Genomic DNA, 20,840 nt, shown 5'->3' with positions numbered 1-20,840 from the left:
CCGCCTCCTCATGCTGCTGCCAGGTCCAGAGTGTCTCATGGGTCCCTGTACGGCCTCCCATTGCTGCTGTCTCCATCGCCACACTCTGCCATGTGCCACTTTCAGGTCTCCTCACACTGCTGCTGGGTTCCATTTTGTCATAGGGTGCTGGCAGATTACGGGCCTCCCATTGCTGCTGCCAGGCCCCTAATCTGCCATGGGCCCCTGTACCGCCTCCTCATGCTGCTGCCAGGTCCACAGTGTGTCATGGGTCCCTGTACCGCCTCCCATTGCTGCTGTCTCCATCGCCACACTCTGCCATGTGCCACTTTCAGGTCTCCTCACACTGCTGCTAGGTTCCATTTTGTCATAGGGTGCTGGCAGATTACGGGCCTCCCATTGCTGCTGCCAGGCCCCTAATCTGCCATGGGCCCCCGTACCGCCTCCTCATGCTGCTGCCAGGTCCACAGTGTCTCATGGGTCCCTGTACGGCCTCCCATTGCTGCTGTCTCCATCGCCACACTCTGCCATGTGCCACTTTCAGGTCTCCTCACACTGCTGCTGGGTTCCATTTTGTCATAGGGTGCTGGCAGATTACGGGCCTCCCATTGCTGCTGCCAGGCCCCTAATCTGCCATGGGCCCCTGTACCGCCTCCTCATGCTGCTGCCAGGTCCACAGTGTGTCATAGGTCCCTGTACGGCCTCCCATTGCTGCTGTCTCCATCGCCACACTCTGCCATGTGCCACTTTCAGGTCTCCTCACACTGCTGGTGGGTTCCATTTTGTCATAGGGTGCTGGCAGATTACGGGCCTCCCATTGCTGCTGCCAGGCCCGTAATCTGCCATGGGCCCCTGTACCGCCTCCTCATGCTGCTGCCAGGTCCACAGTGTGTCATGGGTCCCTGTACGGCCTCCCATTGCTGCTGTCTCCATCGCCACACTCTGCCAAGTGCCACTTTCAGGTCTCCTCACACTGCTGCTGGGTTCAATTTTGTCATAGGGTGCTGGCAGATTACGGGCCTCCCATTGCTGCTGCCAGGCCCCTAATCTGCCATGGGCCCCTGTACCGCCTCCTCATGCTGCTGCCAGGTCCACAGTGTGTCATGGGTCCCTGTACCGCCTCCCATTGCTGCTGTCTCCATCGCCACACTCTGCCATGTGCCACTTTCAGGTCTCCTCACACTGCTGCTGGGTTCCATTTTGTCATAGGGTGCTGGCAGATTACGGGCCTCCCATTGCTGCTGCCAGGCCCCTAATCTGCCATGGGCCCTGTACCGCCTCCTCATGCTGCTGCCAGGTCCACAGTGTGTCATGGGTCCCTGTACCGCCTCCCATTGCTGCTGTCTCCATCGCCACACTCTGCCATGTGCCACTTTCAGGTCTCCTCACACTGCTGCTGGGTTCCATTTTGTCATAGGGTGCTGGCAGATTACGGGCCTCCCATTGCTGCTGCCAGGCCCGTAATCTGCCATGGGCCCCCGTACCGACTCCTCATGCTGTGACGTTGCAACAAGGTGGAATTCAACCCTACATATGTTAGACCGCCTTTACGAACAGCGAAAGGCCATCACCGATTTCCTGATGTTACAAGCGGATAAAGGTACTCCCCTGTGTAACTTAGATGTCAGCCATTGGCAGCTCATGCGTGACACCTGCCGCTTGCTCAGGCCCTTTGAGGAGGCCACGCTATTCGTGAGTCGGCAGGACTATGGGATGAACGACGTCATTCCTCTGTTGCACGTCCTAAAAAAATGCTGTTAACAATGGATGGTCAGGGTGCGGTAGACGTGGCGCACAGATCTCAACGCCACATGACCCCTGTGGGGGCAGGACAGGAAGAAGAGGAGGAGTTAGAGGAGGACATTGGTGCTCAGGAATTATTGAGTGAAATGGGTGGTTTTTCCACTCAGCGGACAGGAGTGGAGGAGCAGGAGCATCTGGGAGAGGAGGAGGAGGAGACAGAGGACCCAGACGCACCGTGGCAGTATGCTGTGGAGATGGAGGCAGGGAGTCCCTCGCATTCCTTGGCACAAATGGCCCATAGCATGCTCGGTTGCTTGCGTAGCGACAGTCGAATAATAACCATCAGACAGAGGGATGACTTTTGGCTGTCCACCTTGTTGGACCCTCGCTACCGTTCAAAAATGGTGGCCTTTTTCACACCTGCTGAGAGGGAGGCCAAAATAACGTACTATAAAAACCACCTATGTAGTCAGTTGGTCTCTGCCTTTCTGCGCCAACGTCCATCCTCAGACACTGTGGGCCCTGTGCGCTCGCGTTCCGCTGCCATGGCAGCAGGGGAGGGGTGGGGTGGTAGGAGCAGTGGCAGCTCCACCAGCAGCGGCTGCCTCAGTCTGCAGTCGATGATGAGTAGCTTTCTTCACCAGCGCAGTGAGGAAACTACTAACCAGCCGCAGCAGCAGCATCAGGTGGACCTGGAGCAGGACCTCAAACAACAGGCTTGGGCCTACTTGGACAGCACCCTGCAAACCGAGGTAGACAATCCCCTTGACTACTGGGCAACGAATCTTGACCTTTGGCCCCAACTAGCTGAATTTGCCCTTGAAAGGCTGTCATGCCCGGCCAGTAGCGTGGCATCGGAGCGCGTGTTTAGTGCGGCAGGAGGTATTGTAACTCCGCGGAGGACACGACTGTCCACCCAAAGTGTGGAGAGACTCACGTTTGTGAAAATGAATCAGGCGTGGATTAGTCTGGATTTCAAACCACCAGTTCCTGACACAACTGACTAAATCCGCCATGAATCATGCCCCAAACATGTGCCACTTTCAGATCTCCTCACACTGCTGGTGGGTTCCATTTTGTCATAGGGTGCTGGCAGATTACGGGCCTCCCATTGCTGCTGCCAGGCCCCTAATCTGCCATGGGCCCCTGTACCGCCTCCTCACGCTGCTGACAGGTCCAGAGTGTGTCATGGGTCCCTGTACGGCCTCCCATTGCTGCTGTCTCCATCGCCACACTCTGCCATGTGCCACTTTCAGGTCTCCTCACACTGCTGGTGGGTTCCATTTTGTCATAGGGTGCTGTATGGCCTCCCATTGCTGCTGCCAGGCCCGTAATCTGCCATGGGCCCCCGTACCGACTCCTCATGCTGCTGCCAGGCCCGTAATCTGTCATGGGCCCCTGTACCGCCTCCTCATGCTGCTGCCAGGTCCAGAGTGTGTCATGGGTCCCTGTACGGCCTCCCATTGCTGCTGCCAGGCCCGTAATCTGCCATGGGCCCCCGTACCGACTCCTCATGCTGCTGCCAGGTCCAGAGTGTGTCATGGGTCCCTGTACGGCCTCCCATTGCTGCTGTCTCCATCGCCACACTCTGCCATGTGCCACTTTCAGGTCTCCTCACACTGCTGGTGGGTTCCATTTTGTCATAGGGTGCTGGCAGATTACGGGCCTCCCATTGCTGCTGCCAGGCCCGTAATCTGCCATGGGCCCCTGTACCACCTCCTCACGCTGCTGCCAGGTCCAGAGTGTGTCATGGGTCCCTGTACGGCCTCCCATTGCTGCTGTCTCCATCGCCACACTCTGCCATGTGCCACTTTCAGGTCTCCTCACACTGCTGGTGGGTTCCATTTTGTCATAGGGTGCTGGCAGATTACGGGCCTCCCATTGCTGCTGCCAGGCCCGTAATCTGCCATGGGCCCCTGTACCGCCTCCTCATGCTGCTGCCAGGTCCAGAGTGTGTCATGGGTCCCTGTACGGCCTCCCATTGCTGCTGCCAGGCCCGTAATCTGCCATGGGCCCCCGTACCGACTCCTCATGCTGCTGCCAGGTCCAGAGTGTGTCATGGGTCCCTGTACAGCCTCCCATTGCTGCTGTCTCCATCGCCACACTCTGCCATGTGCCACTTTCAGGTCTCCTCACACTGCTGGTGGGTTCCATTTTGTCATAGGGTGCTGGCAGATTACGGGCCTCCCATTGCTGCTGCCAGGCCCATAATCTGCCATGGGCCCCTGTACCACCTCCTCACGCTGCTGCCAGGTCCAGAGTGTGTCATGGGTCCCTGTACGGCCTCCCATTGCTGCTGTCTCCATCGCCACACTCTGCCATGTGCCACTTTCAGGTCTCCTCACACTGCTGTTGGGTTCCATTTTGTCATAGGGTGCTGGCAGATTACGGGCCTCCCATTGCTGCTGCCAGGCCCGTAATCTGCCATGGGCCCCTGTACCGCCTCCTCACGCTGCTGCCAGGTCCAGAGTGTGTCATGGGTCCCTGTACGGCCTCCCATTGCTGCTGCCAGGCCCGTAATCTGCCATGGGCCCCCGTACCGACTCCTCATGCTGCTGCCAGGTCCAGAGTGTGTCATGGGTCCCTGCACGGCCTCCCATTGCTGCTGCCAGGCCCGTAATCTGCCATGGGCCCCCGTACCGACTCCTCATGCTGCTGCCAGGCCCGTAATCTGTCATGGGCCCCTGTACCGCCTCCTCATGCTGCTGCCAGGTCCAGAGTGTGTCATGGGTCCCTGTACGGCCTCCCATTGCTGCTGTCTCCATCGCCACACTCTGCCATGTGCCACTTTCAGGTCTCCTCACACTGCTGGTGGGTTCCATTTTGTCATAGGGTGCTGTATGGCCTCCCATTGCTGCTGCCAGGCCCGTAATCTGCCATGGGCCCCCGTACCGACTCCTCATGCTGCTGCCAGGCCCGTAATCTGTCATGGGCCCCTGTACCGCCTCCTCATGCTGCTGCCAGGTCCAGAGTGTGTCATGGGTCCCTGTACGGCCTCCCATTGCTGCTGTCTCCATCGCCACACTCTGCCATGTGCCACTTTTAGGTCTCCTCACACTGCTGGTGGGTTCCATTTTGTCATAGGGTGCTGGCAGATTACGGGCCTCCCATTGCTGCTGCCAGGCCCGTAATCTGCCATGGGCCCCTGTACCGCCTCCTCACGCTGCTGCCAGGTCCAGAGTGTGTCATGGGTCCCTGTACGGCCTCCCATTGCTGCTGTCTCCATCGCCACACTCTGCCATGTGCCACTTTCAGGTCTCCTCACACTGCTGGTGGGTTCCATTTTGTCATAGGGTGCTGGCAGATTACGGGCCTCCCATTGCTGCTGCCAGGCCCGTAATCTGCCATGGGCCCCTGTACCGCCTCCTCACGCTGCTGCCAGGTCCAGAGTGTGTCATGGGTCCCTGTACGGCCTCCCATTGCTGCTGCCAGGCCCGTAATCTGCCATGGGCCCCCGTACCGCCTCCTCATGCTGCTGCCAGGCCCGTAATCTGTCATGCGCCCCTGTACCGCCTCCTCATGCTGCTGCCAGGTCCAGAGTGTGTCATGGGTCCCTGTACGGCCTCCCATTGCTGCTGTCTCCATCGCCACACTCTGCCATGTGCCACTTTCAGGTCTCCTCACACTGCTGGTGGGTTCCATTTTGTCAGAGGGTGCTGGCAGATTACGGGCCTCCCATTGCTGCTGCCAGGCCCCTAATCTGCCATGGGCCCCTGTACCGCCTCCTCATGCTGCTGCCAGGTCCAGAGTGTCTCATGGGTCCCTGTACGGCCTCCCATTGCTGCTGTCTCCATCGCCACACTCTGCCATGTGCCACTTTCAGGTCTCCTCACACTGCTGGTGGGTTCCATTTTGTCATAGGGTGCTGGCAGATTACGGGCCTCCCATTGCTGCTGCCAGGCCCGTAATCTGCCATGGGCCCCTGTACCGCCTCCTCACGCTGCTGCCAGGTCCAGAGTGTGTCATGGGTCCCTGTACGGCCTCCCATTACTGCTGTCTCCATCGCCACACTCTGCCATGTGCCACTTTCAGGTCTCCTCACACTGCTGGTGGGTTCCATTTTGTCATAGGGTGCTGTATGGCCTCCCATTGCTGCTGCCTCCACTGCCACACTGTGGCTCCACACTCTGGTTTTGGCCCCGTGACTGCCCAAATGAGTGAAGTGTGCGGTGATTCTAAGATCGACGGCACTCATCTGCATGTCATACTGCCTGACAGTATTATTTCTCTTCCCCAGCAGACTCCAAGGGCATTTAAATTAAAGGTACAGTGTTCTGCACTAATATAAAGGCTCTCTGAAGCCTAGAAACACCCTTTTATAAGTTAAATTCGCAGCGAATATATTCGACTCGAATCCAATTTTTTCCACGAATTCGCCGAATCAGTCGAATCAAATTTTTGAATAATTCGCTCATCTCTAGTAATGATATGTGGAACACTGGGTGGACCTTAAAGAGATTCTGGTAATGCTAATTCGTATGAGCCATCATTAATTTTGCGTCTTACCGGAAATGGTCCCACAAACTTAGGTGCTGGCTTCCTTGAAGGACATGGAATCTTCAGGTTAGTTGTGGGGAGCCAGACCTGGTCTCCTGGCTGCAGGATCAGTTCTCCCCTTCTCATTTTATCAGAAACCCTCTTGTTATCCTCCTGGGCTTTTGTGACAGACTCCTGTAACAACTTATTGTTAGTATAGAAGAAACTCAAGATGTCTTGAGCAGCAGGAACAGAAGTTTCAGTCACAAGGTATGGCAGAAAGGTAGAGTGAAACCCATAGTTAGCAAAGAACAGGGACTGCTTGGTGGCTGAATGACTGGAGTTAATGAATGTGAACTCCGCCAGCGGCAGGAGCGATACACAATCATCTTGGACAAATGAAGTGTAACACCGGATGTACTGCTCCAGGGTCTGATTAGTTTGTTCTGTCTGTCCTTTGATTTGTGGGTGATAGGCCGAGGAAAAAGATTTCAATTTTCAGGGTTTCACATAGTGCTCTCCAGAATCTTGTCGTAAACTGCACCCCTCGGTCTGAAACAATATTTGCGGGAATTTCATGAAGCCTGACAATTTATTTATTAAAGACCCGAGCAGTTTCAAAAGCAGAGGGTCTATTTCTCAGGGGCAGAAAATGGGCCATCTTTGATAATTGGTCTACTACCACAAAGATGGCGGTGCAGCCTTCTGAAGGTGGGAGCTCCACTACATAATCGATACAGATCATCTTCCATGGTCTGTTGGGTACAGGCAGAGGTCTTTGCAATCCTCAGGCTTTATTTCGGGTACTGTTATTACGGGTACAGATGGTGCATGCATTTACATAGGCTTTACAGCCTTTTCCCATATCTGGCCATCAGAATGTATATTACATTGTGCTAATTCTGCCGTCTTGGAGACTCCAAAGTGGCCCGCCAAAGGGTGGTCATGACAATATCAAGGACAAGGGTCCGCATCTTTTTGTGTACAAAACTTTGCTCACCAATCCATAGAAGGCCATCCTATTCTGTCTCTCAGTGTTACAATACACCTACCATTCGATTTTTAGACCGATCATTTCTCTGTCTGTGGGCAAATATTCAAAATCAGCCGGGGATCAAATACGCATTAACTTCACTGTAAGGAAAAATATAAAGGATGACTGCAGTCCACTGCTCCCTACAGATCACATGACAGTACAATAGAGATAATTTGGAAAATACTACATCCATATCACTAGATAATTAGGAAAGAGGTACAATATGCAAATTAATTCTAAAACTACCTCATTGTGCCTCTCAATGACTTTAATGTGACTACAGACACTTGGAATGTTACTGTAGGACCCTCCTAGGTAGGTGTTAGGATTAGGTAAATTTAGTTTTGGCTCACTGTATCCAGTGGAGCTGCAGTTTGTTGTCAAACAAATTTAATTTGGCTCACTGTAACCAGTGTGACTATGTTGATTAGTCTGTTCTGTGTTCCAGTAGTTGCAGGATTGATTGCTTCACCCTGAGTAGTCCAGAAAGCTCTGGAAACTAGTGGGCAGGAAGAGTCTAATCAGCAGCTAAATATTCATACAGCCCTGGCCAATCCCTGGGGATGGTCACCCAGATGGTAGCTGGGAGTCTGTATAAATACTCTGAGACAGAGAGCAGTGAAGTCTTTTTCCCTACAAGGAAATCAAGCCTCTGGGGCCTGCAGGGTGCTAAGGGTGCCTGCAGGGTGCTAAGGCCTTCGGTGGGCTAACTGGAGGCCTGTTTTGTTGGAAGCTGCAGAGAACTGACTGAGGGACTGTTGCATGAGCATCTAGTCTGGTATCACAGGGTGGATGTGTCTTGAGGATCCTGGAAAAAGGCAACCCATTTTCCAAGAACTGGAAAGAGAGAACCTAGAGACCGTGGGCTGCTGCCATCCCTCGTGTGTTAGGGTCAGCTGTGTGTGTAAAGGGAACATAGTGTCCAGTGTTCTGAAGAGCTCAGTCTATTTATTCCTAGTGAAAGGACTTTGCTTGGACTGTTCACCAGAGGAAGATCAATCTCCTCAAGTTTCTATAGGCTCATTGTTTTGAAGTATCCCACTCAATTCCCTAACTCTATCCAAGTTACCCTAAAGTAAAAACACCAAAAAGAACACCCCTGGACTGTTCATTGAGCCAAAGAGTGACTGTGACCGTGTGCCTGGCTGCGAGGCAACTACTGGGGAGAGAACTCCATGCAATCTACTAAGCGGCTCCTGTGGGGAAAGTGCTACCATAGAGGCCCCATTAACATCACCAGAAATGGGAGGAAACAAATGACAAATGTATCTTCAAGAAAAATGTGACTAATAAATGATTGTGGTGGTGGTGATGATGATGATGATGATGATGATCTGTATATACAGGAGGGAGAATGTAATGCTTCTTATGAATACTTTGTGTGTCTACAGGGAAGGATAATGTGATCATAGTAATGGATGATGTGGAGGACAGCAGTGATCAGGAGAAGATCCGGATATTGGAAAGTCTTGGTAACACAGGAGAAATGCACCACAATCTCTCTTTATTTAGTCAGCAGGTAAAACAGACATTGTTCTTATCTCTAATGGAGATCAATAAACATCTACAACAAGGTGATGCAGAAGGTAACATTTCAACATTTTAAACTTATACATTCTGATTTTACTTATTTTTCATTCTTTGGATTGATATTTATTTGGTTTCTCATTAAAGGTAAAAATTCCTGTTTCCTTTAGGCCCCTTTCACACGGGCGGATCTGTTAGCGGATCCGCTTGCTCAGCGAGGGATCTCTCCACTGATTCCCACTGAGGAAGCTGAAGACAGGTCCGTCTCCACTTTACTGCTGCAGAGCGGACACAAACACAGCTCGCTGTCCTCTGTGTATGGGCAGTTGGATGGAAATGGACCGCCTGGCCATTTCCTTCCGACTGCCATCAAATCCAATGGATGGAAAGGGAACAGATCCCCATCTGTCTTTGGAGGATCAGATTAGATGTTTTTGGGTGTAAACAGACACATGTCCATTTACACCCACCGCTCCATAGAGGTTCCTAACTGATCCGCCTGAAAACCTGGTAGGCAGACTTGATTGGATTGTCTGAAGGGCCCTACATGCTGACTATCAAATCTGTGAGTGCAGAAAATGATATAATCACGTATATATCTGTGATTTTGCATTTCCACGAACCATACCCGTGCCTCCATTGGCTGCGTCAGCAGGTGATTCCCCGCTGGCACCCGGCAATCGCCGAATATCACTGATGGGGAGAGGTCTGTATGTAAACAATACATATCTCTCCCCTGTCAGCTCCAGCACACACATACACAATATTAAAACCGCACACAGCACACAATTAACCCTTTGATCGTCCCAGATGTTAACATCTTCTTGTCCATTGTCAGTGCTTTTTATTAGCACTGATCACTGTATTAGTGTCATTAGGGATGTCAGTGACACCAAGTCAGTTCCCCCCCCCCAGTGTCAGAATGCCCGCTGCAGTCCCGCAATTAAATACCACCAAAACAAAACTAGTTGTGTGAACAAAATTATAAAATTTCAGTTTGGGCGCAGCGTTGCATGACCGCGCAATTGTAATTCAAAGTGTGAGAGAGCTGAAACATGAAAATTGGCCTGGGCAGGAAGGGGTAAAAGTGCCCAGTAAGGAAGTGGTTAATAGCAAACAATCAAAAATATTGTTTTTTTTCTCAAAATTGTCGGTCTTTTTTGTTTATAGCGCAAAAAATAAAAACGCAGAGGCAATCAAATACCACCGAAAGAAAGCTCTATTTGTGGGGAAAAAAGGACATAAATTTAATTTGCGTGCAGTGTTGCATGACCGCGCAATTGTAAAGTAACATAACAACGTATCACAAAATATGGTCTGGTCAGGAAGGGGGGGAAATCCTTAGGAGGGCAGGGGGTTAATAATAAAAGTTCTATAAAATCTTGTCATTTTTGCACCTACAACTTACATTCTTCCTTCATCCCATCCACTTTCTCTCAGCCACTGCTTCCAGTACCAGGGATAAGTGACGTGGATCCCTGCTGGGACTATACAGGCAGTGTAGGATGGATCACCTCACCTGTGGACATGTGCTGTTGACAACAACTGCCACTCTTACAGTATGGAAAGTGATAGCGGCAGTTGTGGATCTGGCATGCTATAGGGAGTCCTCTGTGTTCCTGAGCTTTTACTTTACAATAACCATGGGATGTATGAAATGTTCTGTGAGCTGGTCAGGGAACAAGTGGTGAGCGGGACATCTCAGACCTAGTGTGCCCTTCAAATGCCAACACCCGGGGAAGGGACACAATAGACTCAAACATGGTGCTCTGTGATGGTTTATTACATGGAGTCCTCCCATACTGCAGGAGCGCCATGACACTTATTTGCACATTTATGTTCCTCAATTTAAACTGAAAGTAAAATTTTTTTATTTTGTATAGGGCAGAAAGGGATTAGAACCCTTGACATGTGAAAATGCTAATTTTTAGATCCAAATACCCTCAAAGGTGTTCACATGTAAAGACTAATGCATTACTATATTCATATATCAGACAAGGATTGAACCTCAAGACCATAATGAGAACGGAGAAAAACATTTAAATTGCTCTTCAACCCTGAACATCTATATGACTCAATAAATCATAATAAAGTCATATCGTTTTTATCAATCTATATATCAAGCAGTCTAAAAACTAAATTCCCTTAACAAGTATCAGGGCCCTGGACCCGGCATAAGTCATCAAATGGGCTATTATTAGGCATAACCAGGACTTTAATACATTACATATCTACATTCAGGAGACTGATCGGAATACACTGCCAAACAGGAATAGCCAGTGGTGTATTTAGGTTTTGTTCTGCCCTAGGCAACACAAAAGTCAGATGCCCCTCCGTGGCAGAGAAAGCCTGACAATGACCAACACCCCACCCCGGCAAAAGAGAGGCACTTACCTTTACAGCTCTGGACAACAATCGGTCTCTGCATACACCATCAAGCAGCCCACAGCCTCTCTCGGATTCCACATGGTCCCCATGCCGCATATGTCCCTTCTTCCAGGGAGCAGTGCTGCCCCCCTAAAAAATGCTGCCCTAGGCAAATGCCTTGTTTGCCTTGTGATCCCCTGGGAATGGCTACACATGGATCAAAATTCCTCCGGTCCCAGCTAAACGGCTAAATTTCAATCCATTTATGGCCAGCTTTAGCAGGGGATATGTCGGACATCTGCAGAAAGACCACTGCTTCTACACAAAGGGAATATCCTCATTATAATGATGATGCATTTGTCAGGCTAAGAGATACAACAAAGATACCATTAGATTGGACTGTATCATTGCTGCATTGTCTCCCTTTATATTGCAAAGCGCTGAGCAAACTGTCGGTGCTATAAACTGTAAGTTCTATAATCTATGTATAATATTAATGTACGATTATGGGGTACCTGTTTTATTAGATGTTCCTGGTTCTGTGCAGATATAATAAGCAGCACCTGTCATGTCCGTTTCCATAGTACGGCTAGCTTTCTATTTTATTTATGAAGTTTTCAAAAGTTTGATCCCACAAGAAATAGCAAGGAAGATATGTTATTAAAGATACTGCTTGGGAATGTTCTTGAGGAAAGTTATATGTGTATATAAATGGGGTAGGAATCATACAACGTATATAGCCCATAATACTCATCTACCTTTTATGTGAGGTCCCCATTTTTCCTTGTTAGGTGACCGAAATTCCTTCCAATAAAGGGAGCCCTCCTTCTCTTTGATCATAGGTTTTCTCCATACAACATAGAAATACACTCACCAGCCACTTTATTAGGTCCACCTGTTCAATTGCTTGGTAATACAAATTGCTAATCAGCCAATCACATGGCAGCAATTCAATGCATTTAGGCATCTAGACGTGGTGAAGACGACTTGCTGAAGTTCAAACTGAGCATCAGAATGGGGAAGAAAGGGGATTTAAGTGACTTTGAATGTGGCATGGTTGTTGGTGCCAGATAGGCTGGTCTGAGCAAAAACTGCAGATCTACTGGGATTTTCACACTCAACCATCTCTAGGGCTTACAGAGAATGGTCCAAAAAAGAGAAAATATCCAGTGAGCAGCAGTCGTGTGGAGGAAAATGCCTTCTTGGTGTCACAGGTCAGAGGAGAATGGGCAAACTGGTTCCAGATGATAGAAAGGCAACAGTAACTCCAAAATCTCTGAGGAATGTTTCCAACACCTTGTTGAATCTATGCCATGAAGAATGAAGGCAAAGGAGGGGCCACCTTGGTACTAGCATGGTGGACCTAATAAAGAGGCCGGTGAGTGTAAACTATTAAGTAGTACTTTGGATCACCTTTATGGGTATTTATCTTGAATACCTATAAATGGTAAGAACAGTTCCATACAAAAGAGACAATATTATCCCAATAAAATTCAACTCCAACTGTAACATCCTCACGTAACACCTCCCTTCAGACTTGAAAAATACACACCTTAATACCAGCTGTCTTCTGACAGTCACACAAATGGGTCCCTTTCTCTTTTTCATTGGCATTATTGGTAGGTCATCCTCACTGCTGGATAGAATGGTGCTCATGTTGTGACATCTGAATGCTCTTCTATGGAGTGTTCCACTATGAGCCCAGAGCCCAGGTGATGGGTTCTCAGGAATGCTGGGTGTCATTCAATCTGAAAGAGGAGCATTGGATGGGGACATAGACAGCAGAGCTGGATCATGGAGAGGGTAAGTAGTGGAATGCTTAGGGGGATAGGGGACACAGAAAGGTAAAAATGATCCTGACCCCACAATCTGTTTTACAGTAAAATGTTGATTCCAAAGCTGGCCATATATCTAGTGAATTTCATCCAGAACTGGCCAACATGGAGTCAAGGGTCGCCATTTTGGCACTCTCCCTCCCCACATCCTTTAATCTGAAAATCAAAAGGGTCGGTAGAAGAATGAGATGTATCATTCAGTCACCTCCAGTCCCTGCTAGAGTATTCTGAGATCCTCAGATGCTGAGTAATTTCTCTTATCACTGGATTGAAAGAGAGAAATCTAAATGTGTATGGCTTACAATGTATTCTCTTTACTGCCAGACAAATAATTCCCAGACATTGGAAGACTACACATGTCACTTCAGGAGCAGAATGGGCAAACTTGATGAGCTGATTGCAGGGAAAAAACTCATAGCATTGGATAGAGATCACATTGATAAGTCTTCAAACATCTGATCATCCTGGATTATTTATGAAGACTCAACAATTGTAAAGGATTTAATCTCTTCTTCCTTTCCGTATACTGTACAAACATTTGGACCATGTGATAGTTGATCCCTATTGCCCTCCATTGCCATGTTATTGTTCCTCTGATCACACTCATACTAAACAGATTCTCAAACTAGAAGATGTTCCTCATGAAAAACCCCCCAAAACTCTGTCTTTAGTAATGGCGTTGTTTGTTCTATTTCCATTTGTTTTAGATTATTTTGAAGAAAAAATAGACAAGATCAGAAAAATCATACTCAGTAAGTAGTCTGTGTTTTCAGTTGTGATCAGCTCTTTACATTTTTTTTTATTGTGACTTTATTCTTTTACTTCACTTAGGTACCCACAGCATAATTACGGTAAGAATATTTACAATAACCATGTATAGAACAACTGAATATAAAGTGATAAAATACCACCCTTCTACATATGTAATAGGAGATTCTCCACTCAAATCAGCTGGAAGACATTACAATAATGTTTATTAATGTTAACAGAACACATTTAGCAGTTAATATGAGATGATCAAAGATCTGATAGATTTAGAGATTTTATGTAGCTGGAGGGTCTATTGTTGATGGAAAGGATCTACTGTTACAGAAGGGTGTACTGTTGATGACTGCTGGAAGGTCTATTGATGCTGCTTGAGTGGAGATCCATTGTTACTGCTTGGGGTCTATTGTTACTATGGGGTATTTTGTTGTGGGGGGGGGGTGTTGTTTCTGTGGGTAACCTATTGTTGCTGGGGGGGTCTATTACTGCTGGAAGATCTATTGTTGCTGGTGGGCAGTTGTTGCTGGCTATGGGGGATCTATTTTACTGCTTTTCTTGTTATCAACAAATTCCATACAAATTACTTAGCACCATTGTTTACATTGCAATGACCAGGAGATGTCATTTGGCAGGAGTCAGTAAACAGTCCATGAGCTGGTTTTTAGTTTTTATTAAGCTGTTAACAGCTTGGATGGGGTCTAGTGGTATATGGGATGCCAAGGAACTGCGACAATTGAGGACAAATTTCTTAGCAACTATGTACAACATATCAAACTAGCAAAAAAAAATAGCAACAATCTCTTAAGGAATGCTATAGTCATTTTTGGTGTACCCTCTCAGACCCCAGATGAATCCTCCTCTCCAGCCTGCTGTAGTGAGGGTATCCCTGAGGAAGGAGGTCCCAAGAGCTTGCAGTTAAGCAGTCCTGGATGAAGACTAATTGGGTATTACACCTGGCCACCCTCTCTCCTTATCCCCAGGGGGTGTAGGAGTACTCACACTGTCCTCGCCTGCTAGTGTGGTGGGTTGGTGACTGCCTTCAGACCTTACTCTGGGCTGACTTCTTCCTTGCTAACAAGTTGTCCTCCCTGGGAGACGTTGAGGCAGTAAAGATCCTCCCGGTTCCGGTGCCGCATGTGAGGACGGCGGGAGCCGAGGCTCCGGCTCACTCTGCATAGAATGCCAGCTCACCACAGCAGGGGACAATTTAAACTGGCAAAAAAGTGCCCCCCGATCCCCACCCCACACTTACCAGGCATGGATCGCTACCTGCTCCCAGTCCCAGGCGGCCCTGGATTGGCGATCAAGGCAGAGGGATGCAGCTCTCCCCTTTCTGCAGCCAAGATAGCCGCCGAGCACACCAGCAGCAGCAGCAACATGGACACAGGACAAGGTGTGGCAGACACACACAAGACAAGCTGACACCTGTAGTCCCAGGGACCAATATGATAAAATAGCACAAGCGGTTGCTTCACTACTGTTACCCACTATTACTCAGGTAGTGGACAGCAGTGCCAATGGGAATAGAACAGATCAGACAAGACATGGGCGAAAACGCTAAACGCATAACAGGTGAAACAGCGCCTATCAGATCTGGAGGATGACCTTCAAGCCATTCGGGTGGGAAACGTACGCAGCTATCCATCTTGGAAAAAATTGATGCCCTAGAAAATCGGTCATGCAGGAATAATCTATGCATTGTAGGCCTCCCTGAATCATTTAATTCAGGCACCCTAGTGGACATCTGTTCCACGCGTATTCCCGCTGCATTAGGTATATCCACGCAATGCCAAGTTGAGGGCACATCGCCTAGGGGCACCCTCAAATGACCGAAGCACTCCACGTTCCATAATAGTTAAATATCTCAATCATGCAGACCGCGTGGCTATTCTCAACTCGTTCCGCAATTCCCACTCACTCCAGCTAGAAGGCCACAAATTACTTTTATTTACGGTCTATTCACAAGAAGTTTCTCGAAAGTGCAAGTCCTTTCAGCAGATCTGCGAAAATCTATATCAAAAAGGGATTAAGTTCACCCTAGCATATCCAGCCATTTTACACTTCAATTCTCCCACGGGAAAATCCAAATCCTTCGCTCACCCGGAAGAGGCCCTCCAATATATAGAGGCCCTCCAATATATGCAGACACACATGATGAATATCCGAGACCCCTCACCTCCACACTCTACACTCTGAGACCCAGGCCCAAGAGACCAACGCAGCCCATGCAAAGATCCACCAAAGCGGCAGCGAATCAATACTTCCTTGTCCAAAACAAAACCGCCATGACAAGGCTTGCTCCCATATGGGAATGTTAGTACTCTTTGTTACCCTAGGGTTACGCTGTGTCCCGCCTGGGCATCAATTCTAGGGCGCGCCTTCCAATCTGTAAATCTCATACTATACCATTTGATTATCTACACCTGTAGTTGAGTTAATATTGGTTACCTGAGGGATCGCCGGGACCGATAAACATGTGCCCAGGGGGCGTCTCTGTCATGGCTACCCTTCAGGGAGGCTTTGACCATCTTATTGTTGCCGATCTCAGGGAAACAATATATTTTCTCCCCCATGCCAAAAGGTTAACTCTCAATTAGGGGACTTTTCTTGACCATTACATGCGTTAAGATGCTTTCTCCCCTGCTGCAGGTTCACCTCAGCTCAGATCCGGTTACGCTGATCAAAGTTAGTGGCGACATGCGGAAAAAAGCAAAGTTCAGATTGCTATTTTGGTTTACAGAATTTTATGTTTGTTCAAACGGCTCATGTTGGGCTTTGCCTTGGTTTATTCTCCTGTCTATCTTTTTCCCACTTCCTTCCCTTCTTTCCTCCTTTCTTCTTGGAGAACCCCTATCTCGCATGGTCCAATCACTCCCACAGGCCACTATGGAAGAGAGATCCGACTTTACTAGATGCTCAACAGTCTCACCTGATGTAACCCCCGCTCACATCACCCAATTACTCCCAACGCCATGACATGTATAATCTCCTGGAACGTTAAAGGCCTGAGAACACACCACAAACGCATGGTGGTTTTACGCCATCTTCAGCGGCTAAAAACAGATATATTGTAGCACTACTCCAGGAAACCCATCTGTCCCAAAACGACTTTATACGTATGCAAAAGCTATGGGTGGGCCGGGTACTGGGCTCCCCTTCACTCCACCACAAAGCAGGAGTTCTAATACTCATACAAAACGACTCTCCCCTGACATCCTCTCCATGGAAACAGATGAGGATGGACGCTTTGTCTCAGCTCATCTCAAGTTAGGTACCTCCTCTTTGATTCTTACAAATATTTATGCACCAAACTCTCCTCCCAAACAATTCTTCCAGGATATTTCACATAAAATATCAAAATATATGCATCTCCCACTTTTAATAGGGGGCGATTTCAACTCTTGCATGAACTTGCAAGAAGACAAATCAAGACCGACAGACCATACCAGACAACTCCCCTTCACCCCCACTCAAGCGCGCACAGTGCTCAACAACTTTGCAAAAGCACTCCAACTCATTGATGTCTGGTGCTTGACGCATCCTGATGGTACAGACTTCACCTTTTTTTTTCCCCAGTCCACAAATCTTTATCTAGGATTGATTACTTTTTCTATTAATCATACCTTGTTGCAACATATTTCAGACACAACTATTCATGACATGGCTGTCTCAGATCATGCTCCCATCTCTTTAACCATTCAACACCTAACACCTAGCTCTCAGGCCCGATCATGGCGATTTTGTTCTGTGACACAAATGCGGCCCACATATCTAACCCAAACCTATTCTGGGATACGGGCAAGGCAGTGCTACGTGGCAGAATTATTGCATTCACTTCAGCATACAAGAAAAATCTCCTCCATAAATAGACTACAGTCAGCCAACATTTAAGACAAGCTCAAAGGAATTTGGCAGATCTCAACTCACATCAAAACAGAAAGGCGTGGACAGACGCCAAACACTAATTTAACACCTGGGCAGCAGCCCAGGAGTTGATATACAAATCCTATCTAGATCTTCAATACTACAAATTCGGAAACCAATCAGGCAAACTCCTAGCATGTCTATGTAGGAAACCTTTTGTGCCTACCCACTTTACCGCGTTAAAAGATTCTCAGGGCATTCAAAAAACTTCCTCAGAGGAAATAATTTCCACACTGGAGAAGTTTTTTGCAAATCTCTATGATACAGATCCCATCGACACTGAACGGGCCACTGCTTTTTTAGAGAAACTCAATCTTCCACAAATTGACCCTACCTCACTTCATACCCTGAATGCTCCGATAACCCAATTGGATATCAGTCGTGCTATCCAGTCTCTAGCAAATGGAAAAGCCCCTGGACCTGATGGCTACACCGCAGAGTTCTACAAACTTATCACTAACACTCTCACACCTACCTTGCAGTCCGTGTTCCAAACGATCCAAGAAGGAGGCGAATACCTGCCATCTGGCTTTCAGGCATACATCAAGCTTATAGCTAAAAAAGACAAAGACCCTACTAATCCAGGTTCTTACAGCTCAATATTTCTTTTTTGAACCTAGATGTCAAATTGCTCTCTAAAATTATTGCAAACAGATTGGCTTTAAGCCTACCTTCACTAATCCACCCCTCCCAAGCAGGGTTCGTCCAAGGTCGTTCAGCCGTATCAAATATACACAAGGTCTTAACACTCCTCAAACATGCTAAACACAATCCCCTCCAGGATATAGCGATCATATCTCTAGATGCCGAAAAGGCTTTTGACAATGTTAATTTTACTTGGTTGTTTCTTACCCTACAGAGATTTGGCTTTGCAGGCCCTTTCTTCCACGTGATTCAAACAATGTATTCAGCACCAAGATATTTGCGTCAGGTCACATTTCTAATCCCATAAAACTCCATAAGGTAACCCGACAGGGATGCCCCCTTTCCACACTTCTTTTTAATCTCGCCCTGGAACCCCTAGCCCGATACTTACTATTCCATTCCGATCTCCATGGAATCTCGATAGGCCAACAAGAATTAAGACTTTCACTATCTGCAGACGACATTTTAATTTTCGCCTCAAATCCTCCTTCGGATTTGCCATATATCCGAGATACCTTTACTGAATTCCGGCATTATTCAGGATTGCGTATACATTTTTCTAAAAGCGAGGTTCTGCCGCTGTTCCATGCCCGCCCCCCCACAGTGGACCCAGAACTCTCAATTCACTTTAGCCCACAGATACATTACATATCTAGGCATAAAAATAGGAAAGCTAGCCTCCTCACTATACACACTTAACCTTACGCCAATGATCAACAAAATTCTAGGGGAATTGGAGATGTGGAGAGAGTTACCTCTGTCCCTTTTGGGAAGGTTGCATCTTTTTAAGATGGTGAGCTTCCCAAAACTTCTATACCCTATGCAGACTATTCCCCTCCTTCTCAGGCATAAAGATTGCACGCAACTAAATCAGGCAATTTCCAAATTTCTATGGAGAGGCAAACGCCCTCGCATAGCATTACACAAACTGTACCTTCCAAGGAGTGAGGGTGGGACCGGACTCCCCAATATACGCATATACAATCTATCTTGCCTAGTACGAGTATGTCTAGACTGGCTTACTCAAACATCTAAATATTCCAATTTCCAACTCGAATCCGATATGGTTCACCCTTTTAATCTCACGGCCCTCTTGCACAACCCTCTTATTCGTGACACTCTCATCACATGGAAAGAAATTAGACGTAAATTGGGAGCATCTCCGTGGATCTCATGTTTTCTTCCAATTCATAACAACACCTCTTTTCCCCTTTCCCAACAATATGCAGCTTAATGCACATGGGTAGCTCATAACCTTACTTTGATACAGCAATTGTATGATACTTCAAATGGCTCATCGCAACCTTTGCATCACATACAACAAAGGTACCAATTACCCCCTTACCACTTTTTCTATGTATTACAAGTAAGGAACTATGTGAACTCCTATAGCACTGGTCAAGTCCACTTCTGGTCAATCGCTTCTCGGCCTTTTGGCTAAGATCAAGTGTAGTATCTGTTCTTATCAGTGTCCAGTGGGGTTGCTCCCGGCCATTCTAGCTTTGCGGGGATGGCTGTTGTATAGTACCCTCACTGGTATGATGGGGGTCCGGAAGGCTAGTACCGGAGGGACAGAAACCGGGGAGCGCCATGATTCGTTCTGGGGCCTCGGGAGTAATTCCTCCGAGAAGACTGGAAAGACCCAGTACCTCCTGATTTGGACGGATCTACCTTGGTCTGGCCAGGGGCTGGGGACGCAAAAAGTCCGCAAACTCAGTGCCCCCTGAGTAGTCGCCTCAGGGGTGTCACTAGTAACACTTGGGTGTGGGACCCCACGGTGTGAAGATGACACATGGCCACTGTTTTTCACCTCTTTTTGCACAGCGCCCTAAGGACCAGGTCTTTTGGCTAAGTCCAGGGCAATTTTTGCTACGGGCCTCAGGGCCTGGTCTGTGCACAATTTGGCACGGTACTACTTTTTTATTTTCTATTTATTTAATTTATATCACTCCCACGTTTTGTCACTTTTTACTTTACTTATGTGTGTGTTTTTCACGGATGGAGGGTGTGGGTCCTCGGGCCTACCCTGAAGTCTAGGGGGAGGATGTGTGGCCTTTTGGTTCCTTCCTCCCCTGATCCCTAGGGGGCCCTTCTTCGGGAGAGCCCCCTGACCAAGTACTGGGTGTCTGGCTTCGGCTGGACACAAGGAACGGTGGTCCACCAGGCCTTTTGGCCAGGAGGACCAATTGGGAACCTTGCCCCCGTCAGGAGCTTCGTGCCCCGAAGGATCAGGGTAAGCGGTCCAAGCCCCTTTAGGGGTAGGACACAGCACACCCCTAAGTGCACTTTTTCGTGTTTTGCACTTGCACATTTTTTGTGAACACTTACGGATTTTTTCGTTCTAGTTGCACGGTTGCGGACTTAAAAAAACAAAAACAAAAAAAAAACTGGTCAAGTCCACTAGATTCTCCGCTACCATATTAGAGGTTTTGGCACAACACTGAAATTACAAGATATCCAACATCTACAAACCGCTAAATCGTCTGTACTGGAAACCTCAAACTCAATCCAATCCTGGACTAGAGTTTGACAATGCATTTACA

General features: G+C 48.2%; 1 protein-coding gene and 1 pseudogene across 1 annotated transcript in view; both read left to right on the top strand.

Annotated features, from left to right (window-relative positions):
• LOC149459569 (uncharacterized) overlaps nucleotides 1-20,840 on the top strand; it is a 180,977-nt gene that overhangs the window by 101,579 nt on the left and 58,558 nt on the right. Inside the window, exons 7-9 of the mRNA XM_089680933.1 lie at nucleotides 8,626-8,820; nucleotides 13,671-13,715; nucleotides 13,795-13,814. Coding sequence (XP_089537059.1) covers nucleotides 8,626-8,820; nucleotides 13,671-13,715; nucleotides 13,795-13,814 — 260 coding nt within the window. The remainder of the gene's footprint in view (nucleotides 1-8,625; nucleotides 8,821-13,670; nucleotides 13,716-13,794; nucleotides 13,815-20,840) is intronic.
• Nucleotides 19,715-19,830, top strand: LOC149459570 (U2 spliceosomal RNA; annotated as a pseudogene).

The sequence above is a fragment of the Staurois parvus genome, unplaced genomic scaffold (assembly GCF_062004578.1).
Source record: "Staurois parvus isolate SC_StPar_1 unplaced genomic scaffold, SC_StPar_1.0 ptg000254l, whole genome shotgun sequence".
In the NCBI taxonomy this organism is placed as follows: domain Eukaryota; kingdom Metazoa; phylum Chordata; class Amphibia; order Anura; family Ranidae; genus Staurois; species Staurois parvus.
This window is presented reverse-complemented; position numbering and strand designations above follow the sequence as displayed.